This window comes from Phocoena sinus, chromosome 2, assembly GCF_008692025.1.
Source record: "Phocoena sinus isolate mPhoSin1 chromosome 2, mPhoSin1.pri, whole genome shotgun sequence".
Taxonomy (NCBI): domain Eukaryota; kingdom Metazoa; phylum Chordata; class Mammalia; order Artiodactyla; family Phocoenidae; genus Phocoena; species Phocoena sinus.
This window is the reverse complement of record NC_045764.1, coordinates 114,671,405-114,696,116: the sequence shown is the minus strand read 5'-3', so window position 1 is coordinate 114,696,116 and position 24,712 is coordinate 114,671,405. Positions and strand designations below refer to the sequence as shown.

General features: G+C 39.2%; 1 protein-coding gene and 1 pseudogene across 6 annotated transcripts in view; one reads left to right on the top strand and one right to left on the bottom strand.

Annotated features, from left to right (window-relative positions):
- The window catches only part of BRMS1L (BRMS1 like transcriptional repressor), a 51,014-nt gene extending 42,531 nt beyond the window's left edge, over nt 1–8,483 (bottom strand). Inside the window, exons 1-2 of one of the 6 annotated variants that reach the window (XR_004348690.1) lie at nt 8,421–8,483; nt 3,924–4,482 (exon numbers count right to left, since the gene is read on the bottom strand). Coding sequence is in view for 4 of the 6 variants with exons in the window: in XM_032624460.1 (XP_032480351.1) it covers nt 3,924–4,065 (142 nt within the window). In the remaining 2 variants the exon portion in view is untranslated. Of the gene's footprint in view, nt 1–3,923; nt 4,698–8,420 lie in introns of those variants that run through there. The other 5 variants (XR_004348689.1, XM_032624460.1, XM_032624461.1 and 2 more) reach the window with 5 other exon arrangements.
- A 13,385-nt stretch (nt 8,484–21,868) lies between these two features.
- On the top strand, nt 21,869–22,921 carry LOC116748610 (annotated as a pseudogene).
- The last annotated feature ends 1,791 nt before the right edge of the window (nt 22,922–24,712 follow it).

Sequence of the window (24,712 nt, the reverse complement as noted above, 5' to 3'; positions counted from 1 at the left end):
ATCCCACATGCTGCAGAGCAACTAAGCCCATGCACCACAACTAATAAGCCTGCATGCCACAACTACTGAGCCTACACATCGCAACTACTGAAGCCAGCATGCTCTAGGTCCCACATGCCACAACTACTGAGCCCGAGTGCTGCAACTACTGAAGCCCACACGCCTGGAGCCCGTGCTCAGCAACAAGAGAAGCCACTACAAGCCCGTGCACTGCAATAAAGAACAGCCCCCACTTGCCGCAACTAGAGAAAGCCTGCATGCAGCAATGAAGACCCAACACAGCCAAAAAATAAGTAAAATTAAAAATTTTTTTTTAAAAAACCCTATCAGTGAGTGGCAAGAGACAATTAAGCTGCATCTGATGGCAGGCTTTATAGTGGCAAGTGAGTTGATGTACTTCAATTGTACAGCTGCATCTTGTGGCAGGCTTTAAGTCAGAATCCGACACTTACTTTAGTCCGCGCATGGCCCACCCATTATTTTATTTACCACTTCCGTCCGTGCTTCTTTCCCCCACTGTGCACTTGTCTCAGTCACAGTTTTGGTAAGCCCACAAGCTAACCCTAGCCAAAATGAGTAAAAAACAAATATCACTGAAGAGCTTCTTTGAAAAGGGGGAAAGACCCAATGATGAGACAGCAGAAGACTCTAAGACTACCAACAAAAAGAAAGCTGGGTTTAAAAGAAAATACCAAGAGTCCTACTTAAATTACAGGTTCATTGCAACAGGTGATTTACATTTTCCAAGCCCACTTTGTATAACATGTGGCAACCGGCTATCCAAGGAAGCCATAAAACCTTCAAAACTGCTCCACAACATGGACACCAAGCACCCTGCATTAAAAGACAAGTCTTTGGAGTTTTTCAAAAGAAAATGACGTGAACACGAAGAACAGAAGCAATTACTGAAGGCCACCACTTCATCAAATGTGCCTGCACTGAGAGCATCATTCTTAGTGGCTAAACGTATTGCTAAAACTAAGAAGCCTTTTACTATTGGTGAAGAGTTGATCCTGCCTGCTACTAAGGACGTTTGTCGTGAACTTTTAGGAGAGAATGCAGTTCAAAAGGTGGCACGTGTTCCTCTTCCGGCTAGCACCGCAACTAGATGAATTGATGAAATAGCACAGGATATCAAGGCACAATTGTTAGAGAGGATTAATGAGTCACCGTGGTACACAATCCAGGTTGATGAATCTACCAATATTGACAACAAGGCAACAATGCTTGTTTTGTGTGATACATTTTTCAGGAGGATGTGCATGAGGATATGTTATGTGCACTTTTGTTGCCAACCAACACCACAGCTGCAGAACTATTCAAGTCTTTGAATGATAACAGGAAAACTGAATTGGTCATTTTGTGTCAGTATATGCATGGACAGAGCGGCTGCCATGACTGGACGGCTTTCTGGTTTCACTACTCGGGTCAAAGAGGTTGCTTTTGAATGTGAGTCTACGCACTGTGTCGTCCATAGAGAAATGCTGGCTAGCCAAAAAATGTCACCTGAACTTAACAACATTTTTCAGGATATGATTAAAATTATCAACCACATTAAAGTATATGTCCTTAACTCATGTCTGTTCACGCAGCTCTGTGAGGAGATGGACACGTCTTCTCTTATACACAGAAGTGAGATGGCTTTCTAAAGGTATATCACTGGCCAGAGTTTTTGAGTTATGAGAGCCACTCCAGAGATTTCTTTTAGGAAAACATTCACCAATGGCAGCACATTTCAGTGACACAGAATGGGTCGCAAAACTTACTTGCGTGACATATTCAACCTGCTCAACGAACCCAACCTGTCACTTCAGGGGAGAACGACAACTGTGTTCAAGTCGGCAGATAAAGTGGCTGCATTCAGAGCCAAACTGGAATTATGGGGGCGACAAGTGAACACTGGGATTTCTGACATGTTTCAAACATTAGCAGAGATTTTGAAAGAGACTGAACCAGGGCCTTCTTTCTCCCAGCTGGTGCATGATCACCTATCTCAGCTTTCTAAAGAGTTGAACATTACTTCCCAACCACAAAAGACCCCAAAACTGGGAAGAAATGGATCCGCGACCATTTGTGAATAAGCCAGGTGAAATCGACTTTGTCAATGCTAGAAGAGGATCAACTGCTTGAGATCGCAAATGACGGTGGCCTTAAAAGTACGTTTGAGACAACTTCAGATCTCCATACGTTCTGGATTAAAGTCAAGGCGGAATATCCTGAAATTGTCACAAAAGCACTGAAAAGCCTGCTTCCATTTCCAACTCTTATCTTCATGAAGCAGGGTTTTCTGCAGTGACAGCAGCCAAAACGAGATCACGGAGTAGACTGGACATAAGCAACACACTACAGGTGTCACCGTCTCCCATCACCCCCAGATGGGACCATCTAGTTGCAGGAAAACAAGCTCAGGGCTCCCAGTGACTCTGCATTACGGTGAATTGTATAATTATTTCATTATATATTACAATGTAATAATAACAGAAATAATGTGCACAATAAATGTAATGGGCTTGAATCATCTCTAAACCATCCCCCCCTCCCTGGTCCGTGGAAAAATTATCTTTCACGAAACCAGTCCCTGGTTCCAAAAAGGTTGGGGACCGCTGTTCTATAGAAACACCTGAACATTACCACTCCAATCCAAGTTCTACCCATTCTTCGAGGTAATTTAGGTAACCCCACCTTCTTCATCTAGCCTTTGCTGACCACCCTATACTGAAAAGATCTCCTCTGCCTCAATTCCTACAGTATTGTTTATAGTTAAGCATTTGTTTGGCAATTTAATCAAGTGGTGACCTATGACAGCTCTTTAATTGCAGTCAGATTATAACTATTTATAGCTCACAATGAGTAGAACCCAGTACTGCAAAAGGAAGTCACTCAGAAATACTTATTTTGGGGTGGTTGATTTATTGACTGAAATTACATACTTCCATGGAGGTTTCCTTTGAAAGGGAAACCTGAAAAGAGGGTGTCAGGGTGCTGACAGACTGTCATCAACTTGTCATCAATCCTTGCTTCACATGGCCAAAATCAGGACAAGACAAAGAAATAAGTCTCATCTTCATCATATGGATAAAAGGAAAAGAATACAGGTAATCACAAATTCCACTTTTTTAAAAAATAACCATTACTAAAAGTTTGCAAAAATTCACTTGTGGTGTTAACCTGCCCTCCTCTACCCCACCCCACCTCCCCGCTGAAAAAACAAAACTAAAATAGCCCAAAGTTATAAAAGATTGCAGGAAAGAAAAGATTTGGAGAATTTCAAAGTTGCCAAAAATCAGCCAATTTATAAGCATATGAAGATCCCCAATCACCCCTGATGTTAGGCTCTTCTTAGTCTTGACAAGTGCAGAGAGATGCTGTAAACGGTCCAGCTCCCACGTCAGCCCCTCGAAAGAGCACTAATATCAAGTGCTGACACGCTGACTTGGAAGCTGAGATTAAAAAATTCTAAGCCAGCCAAGAGCCAATACAAATCTACCCTCGGCTCCGACAACCCACCCACGTTGACAAGTAAGGGTTGCAAAGGTGCAAGATAAGAAGTCGGTGGTCTGGGGAGAGGAGGCATTTGCAGGGTCTCCCAGACAAGATGCGGCACATTCCTCGCTACGGATAGCCCCGGGCACTACCCAGAGGTCCCAAGGGCGGGGCGGACCGCGAGCAGGACCGCGCAGCGTACGGGAGCTGGGCGAGTCCAGGCCCGGGCCCTGCCCCGCCCCGCCAACCGGGACCCGCCAGGAGTCGGGCAGCGCCCAGCGAACAGTCCGGGTGCCAGGGAGAGCTGGGAGCCAGTCTCCGCCCCTTCCCTCTCTCTCCTCCCCGTTCTCCCAGCAGGACGCAGCTGCCCGGCGTGCGGAGAGCGGCCTGTCGCTAGCCTGACGCGAGGACTCGGGGTCCCAGCCCGCTGGGTCGCGTACCTGAGCTATCTCCATCCTCGGAGACCGACGAGCTCTCGGTGTCCTCGTCCTCGGAGCTGCTCCCCTCGTTTTCGGCGTAGTCCACCTCCATCTCATCGTGATGGTTCGTCTCCTTCTTATCCCCTCGGGAATGGACTGGCATTTTCCAGCCGCGCCGTCGCTTCCCACTCCCGGCGCCCAGCCCGGCCACCGCCGCTTCAAAGAAGGGCGCGCCGAACGCCCCGACCCACCCAGCGGCCGAGCTTTTTCTGAACCCCCTCGGCTCCTCCCCGCCCCCGCCGGAGCCTCACAACCTAACCCACAGGCTTTGCGCTGGGAGCTCTGCCATTGGTGGAGGCAGTCCTCCGAGCCTGGGGCTGGAGCTTGTCCTGCTCGGGTCCGGTTGGTTGCCGGTAATTACGGCGCGGCCTCGCGGTATGTGTCGGGAGTTGTAGTCCTTACTGCTCAGACCTGCAGGGGCCGCCAGCTTCCAAGCTTCAACAGTCCTGATCACTTCTCCCCTCTGGACTTCAAGTCCCACAAGGCACGAAAGCTGCCAGAGTCGATCTCAGTTTATAAACTAAACAGAAACAGATTGTGAGAATTTGGTCTGTATTTATTCTTTTCCCGCCAAGTGATTGAGCTCCCAGGCCATCCAAGATGTTTCTGTCAGACGAAAAGGTCTTTTGCCTGAGGTTTTTTCCTCCTCTTTGAGGATACGGGAACTGGAGAAATGTCTCTTTACCTAAGCACTTTTATTTACTACTAATAAACTATTATTTAATTTATTTCTGCAGGCAACTTGCACTTTCTATGTTGCACAAAAGTCTTTAAATTGTTCTTGAAACTTTTGCAATCCATAATATGGAAGGAAAGGAAGTTTTATCTTGGCACTTTTCTCTAGTATGTTTTGCATTATTTTTTACCATTTGCAGCCTGAAAATGCTACCAATCTTAACTTCAGTTTTCAAAGAAAAATACATATTTGACTTAATGAAATGTTATATTTTATCAACGGTAGGGATGATAGACAAGGAAAACTCATTAGATATAATCATAATAACATACTAATTGACCACTTTTACTCTGTATCAGGTACCCTGGTAAGTTCTTTAAATGAGTTATATTGAGTTAAATTCTCAATTTAACAGCCCTGAGGTAGTTGCTATTATTATACCCATTTTACAGATGAGGAAACTTTACTTGCAGACAAACCTAAAAACGGTATTTTATCAATTATAAAGACAGGGCTTCTTCCTGAAGTGGCAATTTGCTATTGACAGAGATTTCATAGAATATTGTGGGTTGTACAGCATTTCTCAAACACAAGGCCCAAAGACATTTGACAGAGAATGATAAGAGTATCCAAGCATAAATTTATTAAAGTTAGATTTGGAATTTAACGACAGAAAACATTTCAAGGGCTATCCATCTCTTGGCTTAGATCCAAATTATGGGGCTTTTATTATCTAGTGTCAGCCTACTTGTCAGCCTACTCTTCTTACTGTAGTCTCCAAAACTGAACTCCTCAATTGATAAACACACAAATTGTTTCCCATTTCAATGTTTTTGCATATCCTATTCTCTCTGCAACCCTCTTCCACTCCTTTTTTTCAAAGCCACTTTCCTGACAACGTTCATCACCAGCAGCACCTCCACCATTCAGTACACACTCCTGTTCCTTCAGGTTGCTACTATACTTTGTACTTTGCAACTTTGTACTTGTTTCTGTCAAACTGTATTGTGAATTCTTTAGCAGATGCATCTCACCTATTGGATTGTGAATTCCTTGAGAACAGGGACTGTCTTATTCTGGGATGCAATTTCAGAGGCAAGCATGTGAGTACATGCACGTACATTATGTGAGTGGTGTGGACTAAAGTGGGGCAGCTGCTTTTAGCTCTAGCCAATTGTTGCTACATCAGAATTCTGGCCTAGATGTCAAATCTTCCAGTTTTCAAGAGAAACTGGAAATTTAGATCTCTATGTGAAATAACCAGATTTGTAAACATTATCTCAAGTGCATTTTTTTTTTTTTGCTGTTGTTTTGGTTTGGTTTGGTTTATTAAACTCCAGACCAAACAAAAACAGCTGTGGATAAAATCCCTGGCCTCTGTTAATCTCTGTTATATCAGCAGCTAGCAGAGTATGTGCTAAATAGTAACAATCACTTAGATTTCTGGTCACTATGTGACAAGCACTGTTACATGCTTTAAGTACATTAATTCATTTAATCCTTATAACAACTCTATGAAGTAGATATAAAATTATGCCTTCTATTTTTCAGATGTGGAAACTGAAGCTCAGAGCAGTTAGGTTACTTGGCCAAGGCCACACAGCTAATAAATAGCAGATTTAAGATTTGAATTTGAGTAGTCTGACATCAGAGCCTGCACTCAACAACCAGTATACAGTGCCCCTGTAACAGGTGCTTTCTATGTTTCTGCTGTTTAAAGGAAAACAGAAGGAAGTTGGAGAGGAGGCATAGGTTCTAGCCCTGGTTCTGCTAGTAATCAACAATTCAATTTGGCAAATCACACGATCTCTGGTCACTTGTAAAATGAGAAGTTTGTATTAACGTTATCTTTAAGTTCTCTTCTGGGGCTTCCCTGGTGGTGCAGTGGTTAAGAATCCACCTGCCAATTCAGGGAACACAGGTTCTAGCCCTGGTCCGGGAAGATCCCACATGCCTTGGAGCAACTAAGCCTGTGCGCCACAACTACTGAGCCCACACGCCGCAACTATTGAAGCCCACCTGCTCTAGGGCCTGCATGCTGCAACTACTGAGCCTGCAACCCACAACTACTGAAGCCCGCATGCCTAGAGCCCGTGCTCTGCTCCACAAGAGAAGCCACCGCAATGAGAAGCCCACGCACCACAACAAAGAGTAACCCCCGCTTGCCTCAACTAAAGAAAGCCCGCATGCAGAAACAAAGACCCAATGCAGCCATAAATATATAAATAAATAAATAAATAAAATAATAAGTTATCTTCCAGCTCTAAAATTCCTGTCATCACTATATTTATGTTTAAGGCAGACAAAATAATGGGAGATTATACAATTAGAGTTGCATGATGGTGTTTTGCTTAAAAGGGTAATTTCTCTCTCCTCTCCCCAAACAGATTTTAGAAAAGATGCCTAGGGAGTGTAAGAGGAACCATAAGGGGAAAAAAATGAATAAGGCTGGAAAAGAATGTTGTCAATGTAGAAAGTACAAATTAATGTGAAGAAAACCATGAACACAGAATGAAGTTTCCTCAGTCGAGGCATATTAATAGATAGGAATGATGCCTTCCATTTATGTAGCACTTTACATTTCATGTAGGGCTTACACAATCATTAGATACATTTTAAATCTCACTTTTCATTAATCCATCCATATGCACTCATTTATTGAAAGCCTTCTAAAACTCATGGTCGGTCATCAGCAAAATCTACTATATCATCACCTCTTCTCTGAAATGTTCCCTTAACTTTCTTGTTCTAAACGGAACAGTGCTCTCCCCTAGGACTCTGCTTCCTTTGCACCCCTACTCCCACTGAGTCTTGTCATGGAGTAGGTATGTTCCATGTCCCCCTTGTTCCTTCTAGATGATCGTTCCCCCCCAAAAAAAACCCAGCTTGTCATCAGCATATACCACATAGTATCTTTACTTGTGGCTGTCATGTACATGCTGCCCAGACTCATTCCCCCTCATTTTTTGAAGATTTTAGCTCTTGGTTCATTCTCTCCCATGGTATGCCTATCATAATCCTTGATCATTTTAGTATTCATGTAAATAATCCTATACCACTCCATTTCCTACTCGGTTTGCTCTGGTACAGAGTAGACATAAAATAATCCTGGCTTTTTCTTTCTAGTTTTCCTCCCATACCTTCTCTGGGGTAACTTTTTTCAATCTGTCTTATTAAATATTTTAATATTACATGATAATTTAAACACATAGAAAGGTATTCAGAATATTATATATGTAACACAGTATTGCTCTCTAAGCTTTGTCAAATCTTAGAATTTTACCACATTTTCTCCAGACCCCTCTTCTGTCCCAGTTTTCTCCTTCCCTCTCCAGAGTAACCATTATTCTGACTTCAGTGTTTTTGATTGCTGTGCATGTGTACATACCATTTTTGTATATTATGTATCCATAAATAATAGAAAGGATTGTCTAACATGTTTTAAAGTAGTCTCATACACTACATATCATGCTACAACTTCCTTTTTCCTCAACAATTTTTTAATATGTATTTATTTGGCTGCACTGGGTCTTAGTTGCAGCACGCAGGATCTTTAGTTGCGGCACGCAGGATCTAGTTCCCTGACCAGGGGTCGAATCCGGGCCCCCTGTGTTGGGAGCGTGGAGTCTTAACCACTGGACCACCAGTCCCTCAGCAATGTTTTTGAGATGTATCTATTATGATACAGGTAGCTCTAAATCCAGTTATTTTAACCTGCTCTAAGGTAGTCCCTTGAATACATATATTCCATTGAATGAATATTAAAAACTTTACTCACTTACCTGTTAATGGATGGTTAGGTTGCTTCCAATGTTTTCACTATTAAAAACAGTTGCCTCAATGAATATTCTTGTATTTATCTTTTGGGGCATGTGTGCGAGGATTTCTCTAGGTCAGTGGTCTCCAAAGTGGGGCATGTGAATCCAGGGAGTATATCCTAGGGGACAGGAAGAAAAGATTAAAATTTCTGTGTATCTAATTTTCAATTTCATCTTTGTCTGGAATAAAGTAGATGTAGGGAGGAAGCTTTATGCCCATTTTTTACTCTGATTTACACTAATTATATTCCTTGTGCTTACTTGTTTTTAATCAGCAGATCCTGCCCCTAAAGGGAAGCAAACTTAATTTCAACCACTACCACGTGGTGGAGCTGAGACATCAGCTATACAGCCACAAACCTTGCTGCTGATTGACCCAGGCCAGATGCTGATAACTTGAAAAACAAACGCAGGAGACCAGAGGCAGCGACTAATGGCTAATATTCAAATCAGCGTAAACATTTTAATCATTCAAACTAAATCTAGGTCTTTAGAGATCTACATTGACAACTAAATGAGACCAATTTATTATCAATGATATGAGTCCATGATTTCAATTGCTTAAGAACGAAACCATCTAAAGGTGCTTGAAATAGCCTGTTGACTGGTACAGGGCCCAACCTTGTATTAATTGTCTATTTGCAGAAATTAGTTCTTGGATTAGTTCAACTATAAATTTGATAACATTCCTATTAGCATATTTATATTATTATTATTATTCCACTATCTCATAGCTCAAATTATCACGTGCTTTTCTGTAGTCAATATCTGAGTTTTTGTTTTTTAGTATAGAAATTTTCCTTTTCTCTTAAGATTTTTCTCAAGGGCAAGTATTTTATATGCAGTTTTATTTTTAATGTGTATTTTTCCTCTTCAGATAATTTTTCTGTATAGTTAAAGTGGGTATCTTTTATCCCCCTCAGTATCTACCCCCTTTTTGAAGCAATAGCTCCTTGATTTTTCCCTTCGAGAGCCCCCTCTGCTCCATTCATCCCATATGGTTCAGGTGACCAATCAGAATATTATGTTCTCCTGGTTCAGGGATGGAGATGTGGACCAACCTAGGCCATGATGGGCATTGCCAGAACTTTTATTGGCTCTATCAGGAAGAAGTTTCCATCTTTTGAAATTAAAACTTCTATTAAGCCTATGAGCCTAGCTTTACTAGGGCCATTTCTCCCTCCATATATGACTGGGGGAAACAGGGAAGCAGGCATGGGAACCAACAGAAAGGAGAAACAAAGCTAAAATAGAAGACTCCTGGTGACATTATTTAAGCACCTGCATCCACGTGTGTTCAATGTTAATCCTCAGACTTTCAGTTACATGAACCAATGAATTCCTTTTCTTTGTTGAGTCTTAACCACTGGACCTCCAGGGAAGTCCCTGAATTCCTCTTCTAATTGAAGAGGTTTTGATTGGTTATTTGTTACTTTCGGTTGAAAGAGTTCTGACTACAACAGACAGTTAATTTTCTTGTCTTTAAAATGTGTGTGTCTTTTTAAAGGAAGCAGTGAATGAAATATTTTTAAATCTCCCATCATAATTTCTTATCTATTCTTGTCAAAAGTTCCCTCTCATATTCACTTATATATTAACTATAATATTTATTGAATGTATATTATATGTCCCGTACTGTGGTTTCAAGAGATACACAACAAAACAGATACAGCCTCTGCTTTTACAGAGCTTAGAGAAAAGCAAAGAGATAAATATTAAAAAGTTAACTATACAAATTAAGGTGTGCTCTCTGCTGATGTTATGAGAGTATAACACAGAGACCTGTAGGAGTGGGTGTCAGGTAAGACCTCTCCAAAGTAGTAATATTTCAGCTAATACCTGAGAGATAGGTTGGAATTAGCCCATCTAGAAGGGAGGGAAGGGGGAATATTATAAACCGAGGGAACGGCATATGTAAAAATCCTGATGTAGAAAAGAGCTTTCTCGTGTTCATGTTTGAGGAATTAAGAGATCACTATGGACAATCAGCATATAAGGGTGAAAGGGGTACAAGGTGAGGTGGGTAAGTTAGGGAAAGGCCACATCTCACAGGGCCTGGTAGATTACAATAAGGATATATGATTTTTATTTATTTTTGATCCTAAATGCAGTGGGTTGCCCTTAGGAAGTTTATAGGATGGGATTATACGATTAGACTAGTGGTAAGATTACACTAATTTAAGATCAGATCTTTAGAAAAAAAAAAGTTTGTAAGAAGGGATTATACGATTAGACTAGTGGTAAGATTACATTAATTTAAGATCAGATCACTGGTTGCTTATTGGAAAATGGACTGGATAGGAACAGGGAAAGGAATAGGTCAATCAGATGTTGAGGTGAGATAATGGTGGCTTGGACAGGAGTAGAGGCTGTGTGGAGAAAAGAAATGGACAAATTTGAGATAGTGGAAGATAAAAATCAACAAAACTTAATAATGGATTAAATATGGGGCATGAGAAAGAGGATATACAACATAGTTTACTTATCTCCCTTCTCTTTGAATTCGATTTATTTCCTTATGCTAATAAATAATGTCAGCAGCCTTTGCGTCAACAAATCTCATGAAAAATATATTTCACTTAAGAAGTTCTATACTCACTGTATATTATTTTCAGCGCTATCTGTCCTTAACCAATCACAAAATTTCTTCCAGTGCTTCTTTATTTCTTCCAGTTTCATTGAGATATACTTGACAACACTGCAAAAGTTTAAGGTATACATCATAATGATTTGATTTACAAGAAGTGATTATCACAATAAGTTTAGGGAACATCCATCATCTCACATAGGTACAAAATTAAAGAAATACAAAAATATATTTTTCCTTGCGATGAGAACTCTTTAGAATTTACACTCAACTTTCATAACAGCAGTGTTAATTATATTTATCACATTGTGTATTACATTCCTAGTTCTTCTAATGCTTCTTGACTTGTGTGTGAATGTTACCTGTTTTCTCTAAAAATTCAATCATAATCTGTGAAATTAAACAGAAAGAAATTACAAAATGTTTTGACATCGGAACCAATGATGCAAAAGCAATGATAGGTAAAATGGTTGGCACAATAGCGAGAAGGCAGTGGTACCAAACCATACTAATATTCATTGTATTCTTCATTGCCAGTTTCACTTATGAATGTCCTTGATGAAGTAGGAAAATTTACTCTTTATGAGATCCCAGGCACTGAGTACATCTTTTTAATATTTTCTGTGGCAAAACCTACATACTGAAGTACAATGGTGGTCTTCAGGAAAAGCACGTGTGCGATTCAGTTGTGAGCTAACCTAGCAACTTGATTCAAGGAATGGCAGTTTTACTTGAAAGAGCTGACAAACTAGTTATTCAGACTTGGTTATCAGGCAAACATTTTCACAAAAAATCAAATAAACAAAGTGAGCCTGTCACTTTTAGTAAAACAGGTGACAGTATTTGTTACGAAAGATAAAATTCAAGCTTCCAAATGATAATTAGGAATTTGGAAAACTTTTATTCACCATAGTGATTATGACAACCTTTTAATACTTAAAGGATTTTCTGATGTATATGCTTTTTAAAATACTTACATTGTTTAATGAAATGTATTAACATTTGGAATATCTGTATATCAGTGAACAATTATTTTCCAAATGGCAAATGTATAATGTTACAAAATTATGCATGGGTAAAAGATCCATTTAAAGTGCGAGATTTTAATGTAAAGAATACAAAAAGTTTACCGATATGCTTTCATAATCCACATTACTACTAATCTTTAAGAAAGCACCAATCGTTGAGTTTTAGTTTAGGTTAGTTTTAGCATAGTGACCACAATTATCCGAAAAAAATTAAAATATTCCCCCTTTGGGGACTTCCCTGGTGGTCCAGCGGTTAAGACTCCGCACTCCCGATGCAGGGGGCCCGGGTTTGATCCCTGGTCAGGGAACTACATCCCGCATGCCGCGACTAAAAAAAAAGAAAAAAGATCCCGCATGCCGCAAATAAAAACATCCCGTGTGCCGCAATGAAGATGCCGCGTGCCTCAAATAAGACCCTGGGCAGCCAAATAAATACATGAGTGCAATAGAGTTTTAAAAAAAAATTTCCCTTTCTCCAATGTAAAGTTACTCCCCCTGCCCCTTCCATACTGTACTCTTTGGAAGAAACTCGTTATGTGCAGACCACACCTAAGAAGTAGGGAGTTATTCTCATCTCCTTGGGTATCTACATAAATTCTTTGGAATTCTTTTTGCATGGGAGATTTGTCTCTTCTCCCTCATTTATTTTTTATTCAGTCATTATTTATATCAGTATGGACTCATGGATGTTTATTTTATATTTTGTGTTATAATCTAATACTACTTTATTTATTTTGTTGTTCACATTGTCTCAACTTTGACCATTAGGTGCTCTTTCAGTTGATGTACTCCTATAATTTGTGCGTGTGTGTGTATATGTGTGTGTGTGTAGCATTTCCTTATTTCTGTCACTACAAAATGTTCCAGGCTCATCTTGTATATGAGACCTAGAATCAGCTCCAGGCCTAGAACAATACATTATTCCAAAGAGCCTTGTTTCCTTTTTTTTTTTTAATTGGAAAATGGTACTAAAAAAACCATCATCTGGGTGTTAGGTATGCTTACTGCTACTAGGGTGTCATTGCTTCTAAGCCCTCTCAGCTGATGAGCAAGGAAATATAAATGTGTTTACTAATCCATCTATATTCCTGTCTATAAATATTTCTATATGTAACTATCTACATTAAGCTAAACATGAGTTCCTGATGACGTCTCAAACTCGAATCCACTACCACATGGATGATTCTACCCTCCTCCCTGGGCTTATCTGAAAGATTCCCACTCCAATAAGAAGAAGCTTGGGTCCTGCCATCGGCCATCCACTTACGTAATTATTTAATTCCAATATACATGTATACCAGTATCAAAACTCTTAAGCCATACCCCCATGGGGGTAAGGACTTAATCAACTAGAGTACAGTGTTTATGTACATTTTCTTTAGTCTTCAGTCTTACAGATTCCTCTCATTTTCAAATGAGTATGTTTTCCCTACCTTCTTCAGTGAAGCTGTTGCATACATTGTAATACAGTTACTTTGTCACATTCTGTGTTCCAACCTGGGATCCTCTGACCTTCTAATTGATTTTTTAAATTTGCATACATTATGGTTCATTCTATGTTCTATAAGATTCTACGAGTACTGATAAATGCACAGAGTCAAGTATCCACAATTACAATATCATATAGAATTATTTCACCACTCTAAAAAATCCCCACTGCTTCACCTATTCGCCCCTCTTTCCTCTTCTCCAAGCCTCTGGCAACCACTGATTTTTACTGTTGGTATAACATTGTCTTTTCCAGAATGTCATATAATTAAAATCATAAAGTATGTGGCCTTTTCAGACTGGCTTCTTTCACTTAGTAATAAGCACTTAAGATTCATTCCTGTGTTTTCATGGCTTGATTTTTTTTCGTTGATGAATAGTATCCCATTGTATGGGTGTAACACAGTTTTTTTATTCACTCACCTATTAAAGGACATCTTGGTTCTTCCAATTTTTGGAGTTACGAATAAAGATAATACAAATATTTGTGTGCAAATTTTGGTGAGGTCATATTTTCAAATCAATTGGGTAAATATCTGGAGTGTAATTGCTGGATCATATTGTAAGAATATGTTTAACTTTATAAGAAACTGCCAATCTGTCTTCCAAAGCAGGCTGTACCGTTTTACAGTCCCACAAGCAATGAATAAGAGTTCCTGTGCTCTGCATTCCCACCAGCATTTGATGCAGCATTTGTTTTGAGTTTTCGTCATTCTAATATGTGTGCAATAGTATCTTACTGTTGTTTTAATTTGTGATTCCCTAATGATAAATGATATTGAAGATCTTTTCATATGCTTATTTGCCATCTGTATATCTTCTTTGGTAAGGTGTCTATCCAGTCTTTTGCCCATTTTTTAATCGGGTCACTTGTTTTCTTGAGAGTTCGCTGTATTGGGTTGGCCAAAATGTTCCTTCGGTTTTTAGGTAAAAACAAAAGACACATTTTCACCAAGAACTTTATTGAACAACATAGTCACCCTTTTGTTCCACTACCTTCTGCCATTTTTCTGGCAACTTCATAATTCCATCTTCCCAAAACTTTTTATCTTTTTGAGCAAAGAACTGTTCCAGGTACCTTTTACAGTCTTCCAGGGAATTGAACTTTTTTGCATTAAGAGAATTTTGTAAAGACCTAAATAAATGGAAATCCAAAGGTGCAATGTCTGGTGAATACAGCAGATGAATCAGAACTTCTCAGCCAAGCTGTAACAATTTTTTGCCTGGTCATCAAAGAAACATGCTGTCTTCCATTATCCTGGTGGAAGATTATGCATTTTCTGTTGACTAATTCTGGAGGCTTTTCGTCAAGGGCTGCTTTCAGTTGGTCTAATTGAGAGCAGTACTTGTTGGAATTAATCATTTGGTTTTCCGGAAGGAGCTCATAATAGAGGACTCCCTTCCAATCCCACCATATACACAACATCACCTTCTTTGGATGAAGACCGGCTTTTGGTGTGGTTGGTGGTGGTTCATTTCGCTTGCCCCACGATCTTTTCCATTCGACATTATTGTACAGTATCCACTTTTCATCACCCGTCACATTTTGTTTTAAAAACGGAAAGTTTTCGTTATGTTTCAGTAGAGACTTGCATGTGGAAATATGGTCAAGAAGGTTTTTTTTGCTTAACTTATGTGGAACCCAAACATCAAAGCAATGAACATAACCAAGTTGGTGCAAATGATTTTCTACGCTTGATTTGGATATTTTGGGTATAACGGCTATCTCCCGCGTGGTATAACATTGATTGTTCTCAGTTAATGTCTCAATTTGATCACTATCAACTTCAACTGTTCTAACCGAGCCTGGAGCATCGTCCAGCGAGAAATCTCCAGCATGAAACTTCACAAACCACTTTTGACACGTCCGATCAGTCACAGCACCTTATCCATACACTGAACAAATCTTTTTTGTGTTTCAGTTGCTTTTTTACCTTTCTCAAAAGGCATAATATGCCAAAAATGTTGCTTTTTTCTTCCATCTTCAATATTAAAATGACTACACAAAAATTCACCAATTTTGATGTTTTTTTTAATGCACACTGATATAACAGCTGTCACAATACAATCTAATAAAATTGTTTCTAATGAAGTTAAAGACAACTAAGTGCTACTAGAGCCATCTTGCAGAAAAAAACGAACGAAACTTTTGGCCAACCCAACATGTTTTAAACAAGTCCTTTTTCAGATATGTGTTTTGCAAAGATTTTCTGCAAGTCTATGGCTTATCTTGTGATTCCCTTAACCGTGTCTTTCCCACAGCAGAAACTTTAATTTTAATAAAATCTAACATCAGTTTTTTTCTGTCATGGGTTATGCTTTTGGTGCTATACCTAAAACCTCATCACCAAATGAAAGCTCACCTAGATTTTCTGTTTTCTTTTAGTAGTTTTACAGTTTTGCACTTTACTTTTATGTGTCCTCCGTTTTGAGTTAACTTTTGTGAAAGGTGTAAGGTCTGTGTCTAGGCTTATTTTTTTGCATGTGGATGTCACTCGTTTCAGCACATTTGTTGAAAAGATTATCTTTTCTCCATTGAATTGCCTTTGCTCCTTTGTCAAATGCCAGTTGACTATATTTGTGTGGTCTATTTCTGGGCTCCATATTCTGTTCCATTGATTGCTGTATCTATTCTTTCACCAGTACAACACTCTCTTGATTACTATAGTTGTATAGTGAGTTTTGAAATCAGGTTGTAGCAACTTTATTCTTTTTCAGTGTTGTGTTGTCTATTCTGGATCTTTTACCTTTCCACATAAACTTTAATTTTTTTATTATTTATTTATCTGGCCACACTGCACGGCATGCGGGATCTTAGTTCCCCGACCAGGGATTGAACACGCCCCCTGCAATGGAAGCTCGGAATCTTAACCACTCTACCACCAGGGAAGTCCCTCCACATAAATTTTAGAATCAGTGTGTTGACACCTACAAAATAGCTTCCTGGAATTTTGATTTGTATTGTGTTCACTCTATAGATCAAGTTTGGAAGAATTGACATCTTTAAAAAATTGAATGCTCCATTCCATGAACATGAAATATCTCTCCACTTATTTATATAGTTGATTCCTTTCAACCGGATTTTGTAGTTTCCTCAGGTTTAATTTTTAATAATGTAATAAATCAGCAAAAGCTCTTTGGGGGTCCTCAATAATTTCGATCCTGAGACAAAGAGTTTTGAGAACTGCTGGTCTCTCTCTTGATCACTTCTTTTGGTTCTTAATTTTCTAACTGCTAACTTCAGTTCCTTGCCATTCGTGTCTCATTAGGATTCAATTGGTAAGCATTCTCCTGTTACTATTGCAACACAGTTGGAATTTCAACCTTCTCATTCACAAGTAATGAAACTAAAACGGATACCATGTCTAAAGTACTGGAAGTAAATGTACAGCTTTTATAATAAATGTAATCAGCTAATAATGACTGCACACAGTGATTTCCCTCCAAAGAGTATGGTATGGAAAAGCCAAAAACAAAACAAAACAAAACACTTTACATTAAAGAAACCTTTAATGTACAATACTTGTACATTATGTACAATGTCCATTACAAAATGTAACGGACAATACTTCCGTCAGGTGATCTAGGTCAACATCAACAGTGGAGGTCAGGATGATAGCATGTACCATTGATATGATGTGAGGAAAATGGTACTTTACCTCCATGATCTTCCTCCCCCAAACCCAAAACCTTAGTCTAATCATGAGAAAAACACCTGACAAATTTCAGTAGAAGGGCATCCTTCAATAAACCTGACCAGTACTCCTCAAAACTCTTAAGGTCATCAAAACCAAGGAAAATATGAGAAATTATCACAGCCAAAGGGAGCCTAAGGAGAAATAATAACTAAATGTAATAAGGTATCCTGGATAAGATCATGGAACAGAAAAAGGACATTAGATAAAAATAAAACTATGGAATTTAGTTAATAATAACATATCATTACTGGTTTTTTTAATGTAATAAATACACCATACTAATATCAGATGTTAATAACAGGGGAAACTGCAGCAGTTGGGCAAATGGGCACCCTTCATACTATTGACCCAATTTTCCTGTACATTTTAAATTGTTTTAAAAAATAAGTCTGTTCAGTAAAAAGATCAGTGGTTGCCAGGGGTTAGAGGGAGGGGTGAATAGGTGGAGCACAAAGGATATTTAGGGCTATGAAAATACTCTGTATGATGCTATAATAGTGGACACATGTCATTATACATTTGTCCAAACCCATAAAATGGGTATCACCAAAAGCAAACCCTAATGTAAACTATGGTTTTTGGGTGACAATGATATGTCAATGTAGGTTCACCAACTGTAACAAATGTACCACTCTCGTGGGGAATGTTGCTAAATGAGGGAGGCTGTGCATGTGTGGGGGGAGGGAGCATACAGGAAATCTCTGCATCTTCCTCTCACTGTGAACTTAAAACTAAACTACAGAAATAAAGTCTATTTAAAAATCTATTCGTTTTTTAAAATCTCTTAAATTCGAATAAACCTGACTTTATAATAAATAGTAATGTAATGTATTACATGTATTACATTACATTACAAATAGTAATGTAACACTCACATTTGGGAGATTGATGATGACCTTGGGACGTTCATGATTTTAAACTTAAGTTTGAATTCTAGTTTCCACAAGCAATATTTCAAAGAGAATTTTCTGAGTTTTTCTTTTCAAAATAAATATGTCTCCAGTGGGGAGAGCTTACACTTTTATAGAGAAAATCAGGCAGTGGGCTGCACATGCTATCTCTAAATTACATTAATACCACTTTGTTTTGCAATAGTGTTTCCTCTTTTCCTCAGGTGAGCCAGTCATATAATTATTATTAATGATATGTTACAATTTTTATTTTCTAAAATTATTTCATTCATTTACTAAACATTTACTAAGTGCCTTGCAAGAGAAAGGGAGGGGAACTGACAATCATTCTTCTATACAACAGATATTTATTGAGGCTTTCTTTTTTCTTGAAATAAATAAATTTATTTATTTTTGGCTGCATTGGGTCTTTGTTGCTGCGTGTGGGCTTTCTCTAGTTGTGGTGAGAGGGAGCTACTCTTCATTGTGGTGCCTGGACTTCACATTGCAGTGCTTGTTGCCGAGCACGGGCTCTAGGTGCACACGCTTCAGTAGTTGTGGCACACAGGCTCAATACTTGTGGAGCACGGGCTTAGTTGCTCTGCGGCATGTGGGATCTTCCGGGACCAGGGTTCGAACCCGAGTCCCCTGCACTGGCAGGCGGATTCTTAACCACTGTGCCACCAGGGAAGCCCTACTGAGGGCATTTTGTACTGAGTATTTTGCAAGAAGATGGGATACAGGATAGTGGGAGAGCAAATTTTTAAACAATTACACAAATTGCTCCATTAAAATTCTATGAAGGGAGTTTCCACAGTGGGAGCTACTTCAAGTAGGCAGCCCTGAGAGAGCACTGTGGTGTTGAAATCATCAAAACACAGTACACATGACTCAAGGCAGCTATGTGACTGACAGGGTCTTGGTGCTCTGGCCCGGTGTCAGGCCTGAGTCTCTGAGGTGGGAGAGCTGAGTTCAGGACACTGGACCACCAGAGACCTCCTGGCCCCACATAATATCAGTCGGCGAGAGCTCTCCCAGAGATCTCTGTCTCAATGCTAAGACCTAGCTCCACCTAACGGCCAGCAAGCTCCAGTGCTGAATGCCCTATGCCAAACAACTAGTAAGACAGGAACACAACCCCACCCATTAGCAGAGAGGCTGCCTAAAATCATACTAAGTTCACAGACACCCAAAAACACACCAATGGACACAGCCCTGCCCACCAGAAAGACAAAATCCAGCCCCACCCACCAGAACACAGACAGCAGTCCCCTCCACCAGGAAGCCTGCACAAGCCACTGAACCAACCTTGCCCACTGGGGGCAGACACCAAAAACAACAGGATGTACAAACCTGCAGCCTGCGAAAAGGAGACCCCAAACACAGTAAGTAAATTAAGCAAAATGAGAAGATAGAGCAATATGCAGCAGATGAAGGAACAAGGTAAAAGCCCACCACACCAAACAAATGAAGATGAAATAGGCAGTCTACCTGAAAAAGAATTTAGAGTAATAATAATAAAGATATCCAAAATCTTGGAAAAAGAATGGAGAAAATACAAGAAACGTTTAACAAGGACCTAGAAGAACTAAAGAGCAAACAAACAATGATGAACAACACAATAAATGAAACTAAAAATCCTCTAGAAGGAATCAATAGTAGAATAACTGAGGCAGAAAACGGATAAGGGACCTGGAAGATAAAATAGTGGAAATAACTACTGCAGAGCAAAATAAAGAAAAAAGAATGAAAAGAACTGAGGACAGTCTAAGAGACCTCTGGGTCAACATTAAACACACCAACATTCAAATTATAGGGGTCCAAGAAGAGGAAGAGAAAAATAAAGGGTCTGAGAAAATATTGGAAGAGATTATAGTTGAAAACTTCCCTAATATAGGAAAGGAAATAGTCAATCAAGTCCAGGAAGCACAGAGAGTCCCATATGGGATAAATCCAAGGAGAAACACACCAAGACACATATTAATCAAACTATCAAAAATTAAATAGAAAGAAAAAATATTAAAAGCAGCAAGGGAAAAGCAAGAAATAACATAGAAGGGAATCCCCATAAGGTTAACAGCTGAACTTTCAGCAGAAACTCTGCAAGCCAGAAACTAGTGACAGGACATATTTAAAGTGATGAAAGGGAAAAACCTACAACCAAGATTACTCTACCGAGCAAGGATTTCATTCAGATTCAAGAGAGAAATTGAAACATTTACAGATAAGCAAAAGTTAAGAGAATTCAACACCACCAAACCAGCTTTACAACAAATGCTAAAGGAACTTCTCTAGGCAGGAAACACGAGTGAAGGAAAAAAGACCTACAAAACAAACCCAAAACAATTAAGAAAATGGTTATAGGAACATATATATCAATAATTGCCTTAAATGTAAATGGATTAAATGCTCCAACCAAAAGACAGAGACTGGCTGAATGGATACAAAAACAAGACCCATACATATGCTGTCTACAGAGACCCACTTCAGACCTAGGGACACATACAGACTGAAAGTGAGGGGATGGACAAAGATATTCCATGCAAATGGAAATCAAAAAAAACCTGGAGTAGCAATTCTTATATCAGACAAAATAGACTTTAAAATGAAGACTATTACAAGAGACAGTGAAGGACACTACACAATGATATAGGGATCAATCCAAGAAGAAGATAAAGCAATTGTAAATATTTATGCACCCAACATAGGAGCACCTCAATACATAAGGCAAATGCTAACAGCCATAAAAGGGGAAATCGACAAACATAGTAGGGGACTTTAACACCCCACTTTCACCAATGGACAGCTCATCCAAAATGAAAATAAATAAGGAAACACAAGCTTTAAATGATACATTAAACAAGATGGACTTAATTGGTATTTATAGGACATTCCATCCAAAAACAACAGAATACACTTTCTTCTCAAGTGCTCATGGAACATTCTCCAAGATAGATCACATCTTGGGTCACAAATCATGCCTTGGTAAATTTAAGAAAATTGAAATTGTATCAAGTATCTTTTGTGACCACAACGCTATGAGACTAGATATCAATTACAGGAAATAATTGTAAAATATACAAACACATGGAGGCTAAACTATACACTACTAAATAACCAAGAGATCACTGAAGAAATCAAAGCGGAAATCAAAAACTACCTAGAAACAAATGACAATGAAAACATGATGACCCAAAACCTATGGGATGCAGCAAAAGCAGTTCTGGGGGGGAAGTTTATAGCAATTCAATCTTATCTCAAGAAAAAAGAAAAATCACAAATAAACAACGTAACCTACACCTAATGCAGTTAGAGAAAGAAAAACAAAAAAACCCCAAAGTTAGCACAAGGAAAGAAATCATAAATATCACATCAGAAATAAATGAAAAAGAAAAGAAGGAACCAATAGCAAAGATCAATAAAACTAAAAGATGATTCTTGGGAGCCACGCTCGCCCCCAGAACACGTTCTGCACCCCCCGAACCTCGGCCTGGCCAGAGCCCCTTCCCCACCGGCGCGCGGGGTGGGGGGCGGGGCGGCGGCGAGGTCAAGGTGACCAGAAGCAGGCAGGAACCTGGCTCTCGCGGAAGCGGCCCCCGGGGGACTTCGGCGGGTCTCACCAGGGCCACCAGCAGGAGAGGGCAGGGAGGGGAGCGCAGCGGAGCCTTCGGAGCCCGGATTAGCACAATGGAGAGGTAAAGTAGAATTGCATGGGAAAATCATGGAAGTTGATTACTCAGTCTCCAAAAAGCTCAGTGAACAACAAGACTGTGAAATTGCTCAGGAGATTCAGGAGAAGCTGGCTATTGAGGCCGAGAGACGACACATTCAGGAGAAGAAGGATGAGGACATAGCTCGACTCTTGCAAGAAAAAGAGTTACAGGAAGAGAAAAAGCGAAATAAACACTTTCCAGAGTCCCCTGGAGCCAATGCTTATGGTGATAGTTACTATTATGAAGATGGAGGAATGAAGCCCAGAGTGATGAAGGAAGCGGTCTCTACTCCATCACGAGTGACCAACAGGGGGTCAGAAATGGTATGATGCTGAAATTGCCAGAAAACTGCAAGAAGAAGAAATTTTGGCTACCCAGGTGGACAGGAGAGGAGCTCAGGTAGCTCAGGATGAGGAAATCGCTAGACTTCTAATGGCTGAAGAAAAGAAAGCTTACAAGAAAGCCAGGGAATAGGAGAAATCATCTTTGGACAAAAGAAAGCATGACCCCGAGTGGAAGCACAAGACAGCTAAATCAGCACACTCAAAGTCAAAAGAGAGTGATGAACCTCACCATTCTAAGAATGACAGGCCAGCACAGCCACTACCACCTACCATGACAGAGGCTGAGGATTCGGATTACACTCATTTTACAAACCAGCATAATTCCACACGTCATTTCTCAAAGTCAGAATCTTCTCATAAAGGTTTACATTATAAGCCGTAAAAACCTAGGAACCTGCCTTGAAAACGGACTCACTGTAGCAAAATTACTGGATGATACAGAATGCATTCCATGCTTATTTTTTTCTCCTATATTTTGTATTCCTCAGATTTATCCTCAAGTGTTTTTTAGACCATAAATAATTTTCATTCATTTAAAATGTTTTGGTTATTCCTGATCACTTGGGCAGTACAAGAAAATCTAGCTTCTGAATATTGGCCACCTTTATGCTGCATATGCTTCCTGGGATATAGTATCTAAGAGCTCTATAAAATGCCATTTTCGTTAGGTATGGAGAATTGATATCTAGGGAATAGGCTTTATTTAGCAATTAGAATTTTGTGGAGATAATGATCTAAGTAACACAATGTTTGGATGCAATGCAGAATAAAAGAATATAAGAAATAATAAAAAAAGATGATTCTTTGAGAAGATAAACAAAATTGATAAACCACTAGCCAGGCTCATCAAGATAAAAAGGGAGAAGTTTCAAATCAACAGAATTAGAAATGAAAAAGGAGAAGTAACGACTGACACTGCAGAAATACAAAGAATCATGAGAGATTACTACAAGCACCTATATATCAATAAAATGGACAACGTGGAAGAAATGGACAAATTCTTAGAAAAGCACAACCTTCTGAGACTGAACCAGGAAGACATAGAAAATATAAACAGACCAATCACAAGCACTGAAATTGAAACTGTGATTAGAAATCTTCCCACAAACAAAAGCCCAGGACCAGATGGCTTTACATTTGAATTCTATCAAATATTTAGAGAGAGCTAACACCTATCCCTCACAAACTCTTCCAAAATATAGCAGAGGGAGGAATGAACACTCTCAAACTCATTCCATGAAGCCACCATCACCCTGATACGAAACCAGACAAAGATGTAAAAAGAAAAGACACCTACAGACCAATATCCCTGTTGAACATAGATGCAAAAATCCTCAACAAAATACTAGCAAACAGAATCCAACAGCACATTAAAAGGATCATACACCATGATAAAGGGGGGTTTATCCCAGGAATTCAAGGATTCTTCAATATACACAAATCAATCAATGTGATACACCATATTAACAAGCTGAAGGATAAAAACCATATGATAATCTCAATAGATGCACAAAAAGCTTTCAACAAAATTTAACACCCATTTACGATAAAAACTCTCCAGAAAGTAGGCATAGAGGGAACGTACCTCAACATAATAAAGGCCGTATATGACAAACCCACAGCCAACATCATTCTCAAAGGTGAAACACTGAAACCATTTCCTCTAATAGCACAATAGGCACAAGACAAGGATGCGCACTCTCTCCACTATTATTGAACATAGTTTTGGAAGTTTTAGGTACAGCAATCAAACAAGAAAAAGAAATAAAAGGAATCCAAATTGGAAAAGAAGAAGTAAAACTGTCACTGTTTGCAGATGACATGATACTATACATAGAGAATCCTAAAGATGCTACCAGAAAACTACTAGAGCTAATCAATGAATTTGGTAAAGTAGCAGGATACAAAACTAATGCACAGAAATCTCTTGCATTCCTATACACTAATGATGAAAAATCTGAAATTGAAATCAAGAAAACACTCCCATTTACCACTGCAACAAAAAGAATAAATTACCTAGGAATAAACTTACCTAAGGAGACAAAAGACGTGTATGCAGAAAACTATAAGACACTGATGAAAGAAATTAAAGATGATACAAATAGATGGAGAGATATACCATGTTTTAGGGTTAGAAGAATCAACATTGTGAAAATGACTATACTACCCAAAGCAATCTACAGATTCAATGCAATCCCTATCAAGCTACCAATGGCATTTTTCAAGAACTAGAACAAAAAATTTCACAATTTGTATGGAAACACAAAACACCCCGAACAGCCAAAGCAATCTTGAGAAAGAAGAACAGAGCTGGAGGAATCAGGCTCCCGGACCTCAGACTATACTACAAATCTACAGTAATCAAGACAGTATAGTACTGGCACAAAAACAGAAGTATAGATCAATGGAACAGGATAGAAAGCCCAGAGATAAACCCACGCACTTATGGTTGCCCTATCTTTGATAAAGGAGGCAAGAGTATACAATGGGGAAAAACAGCTTCTTCAA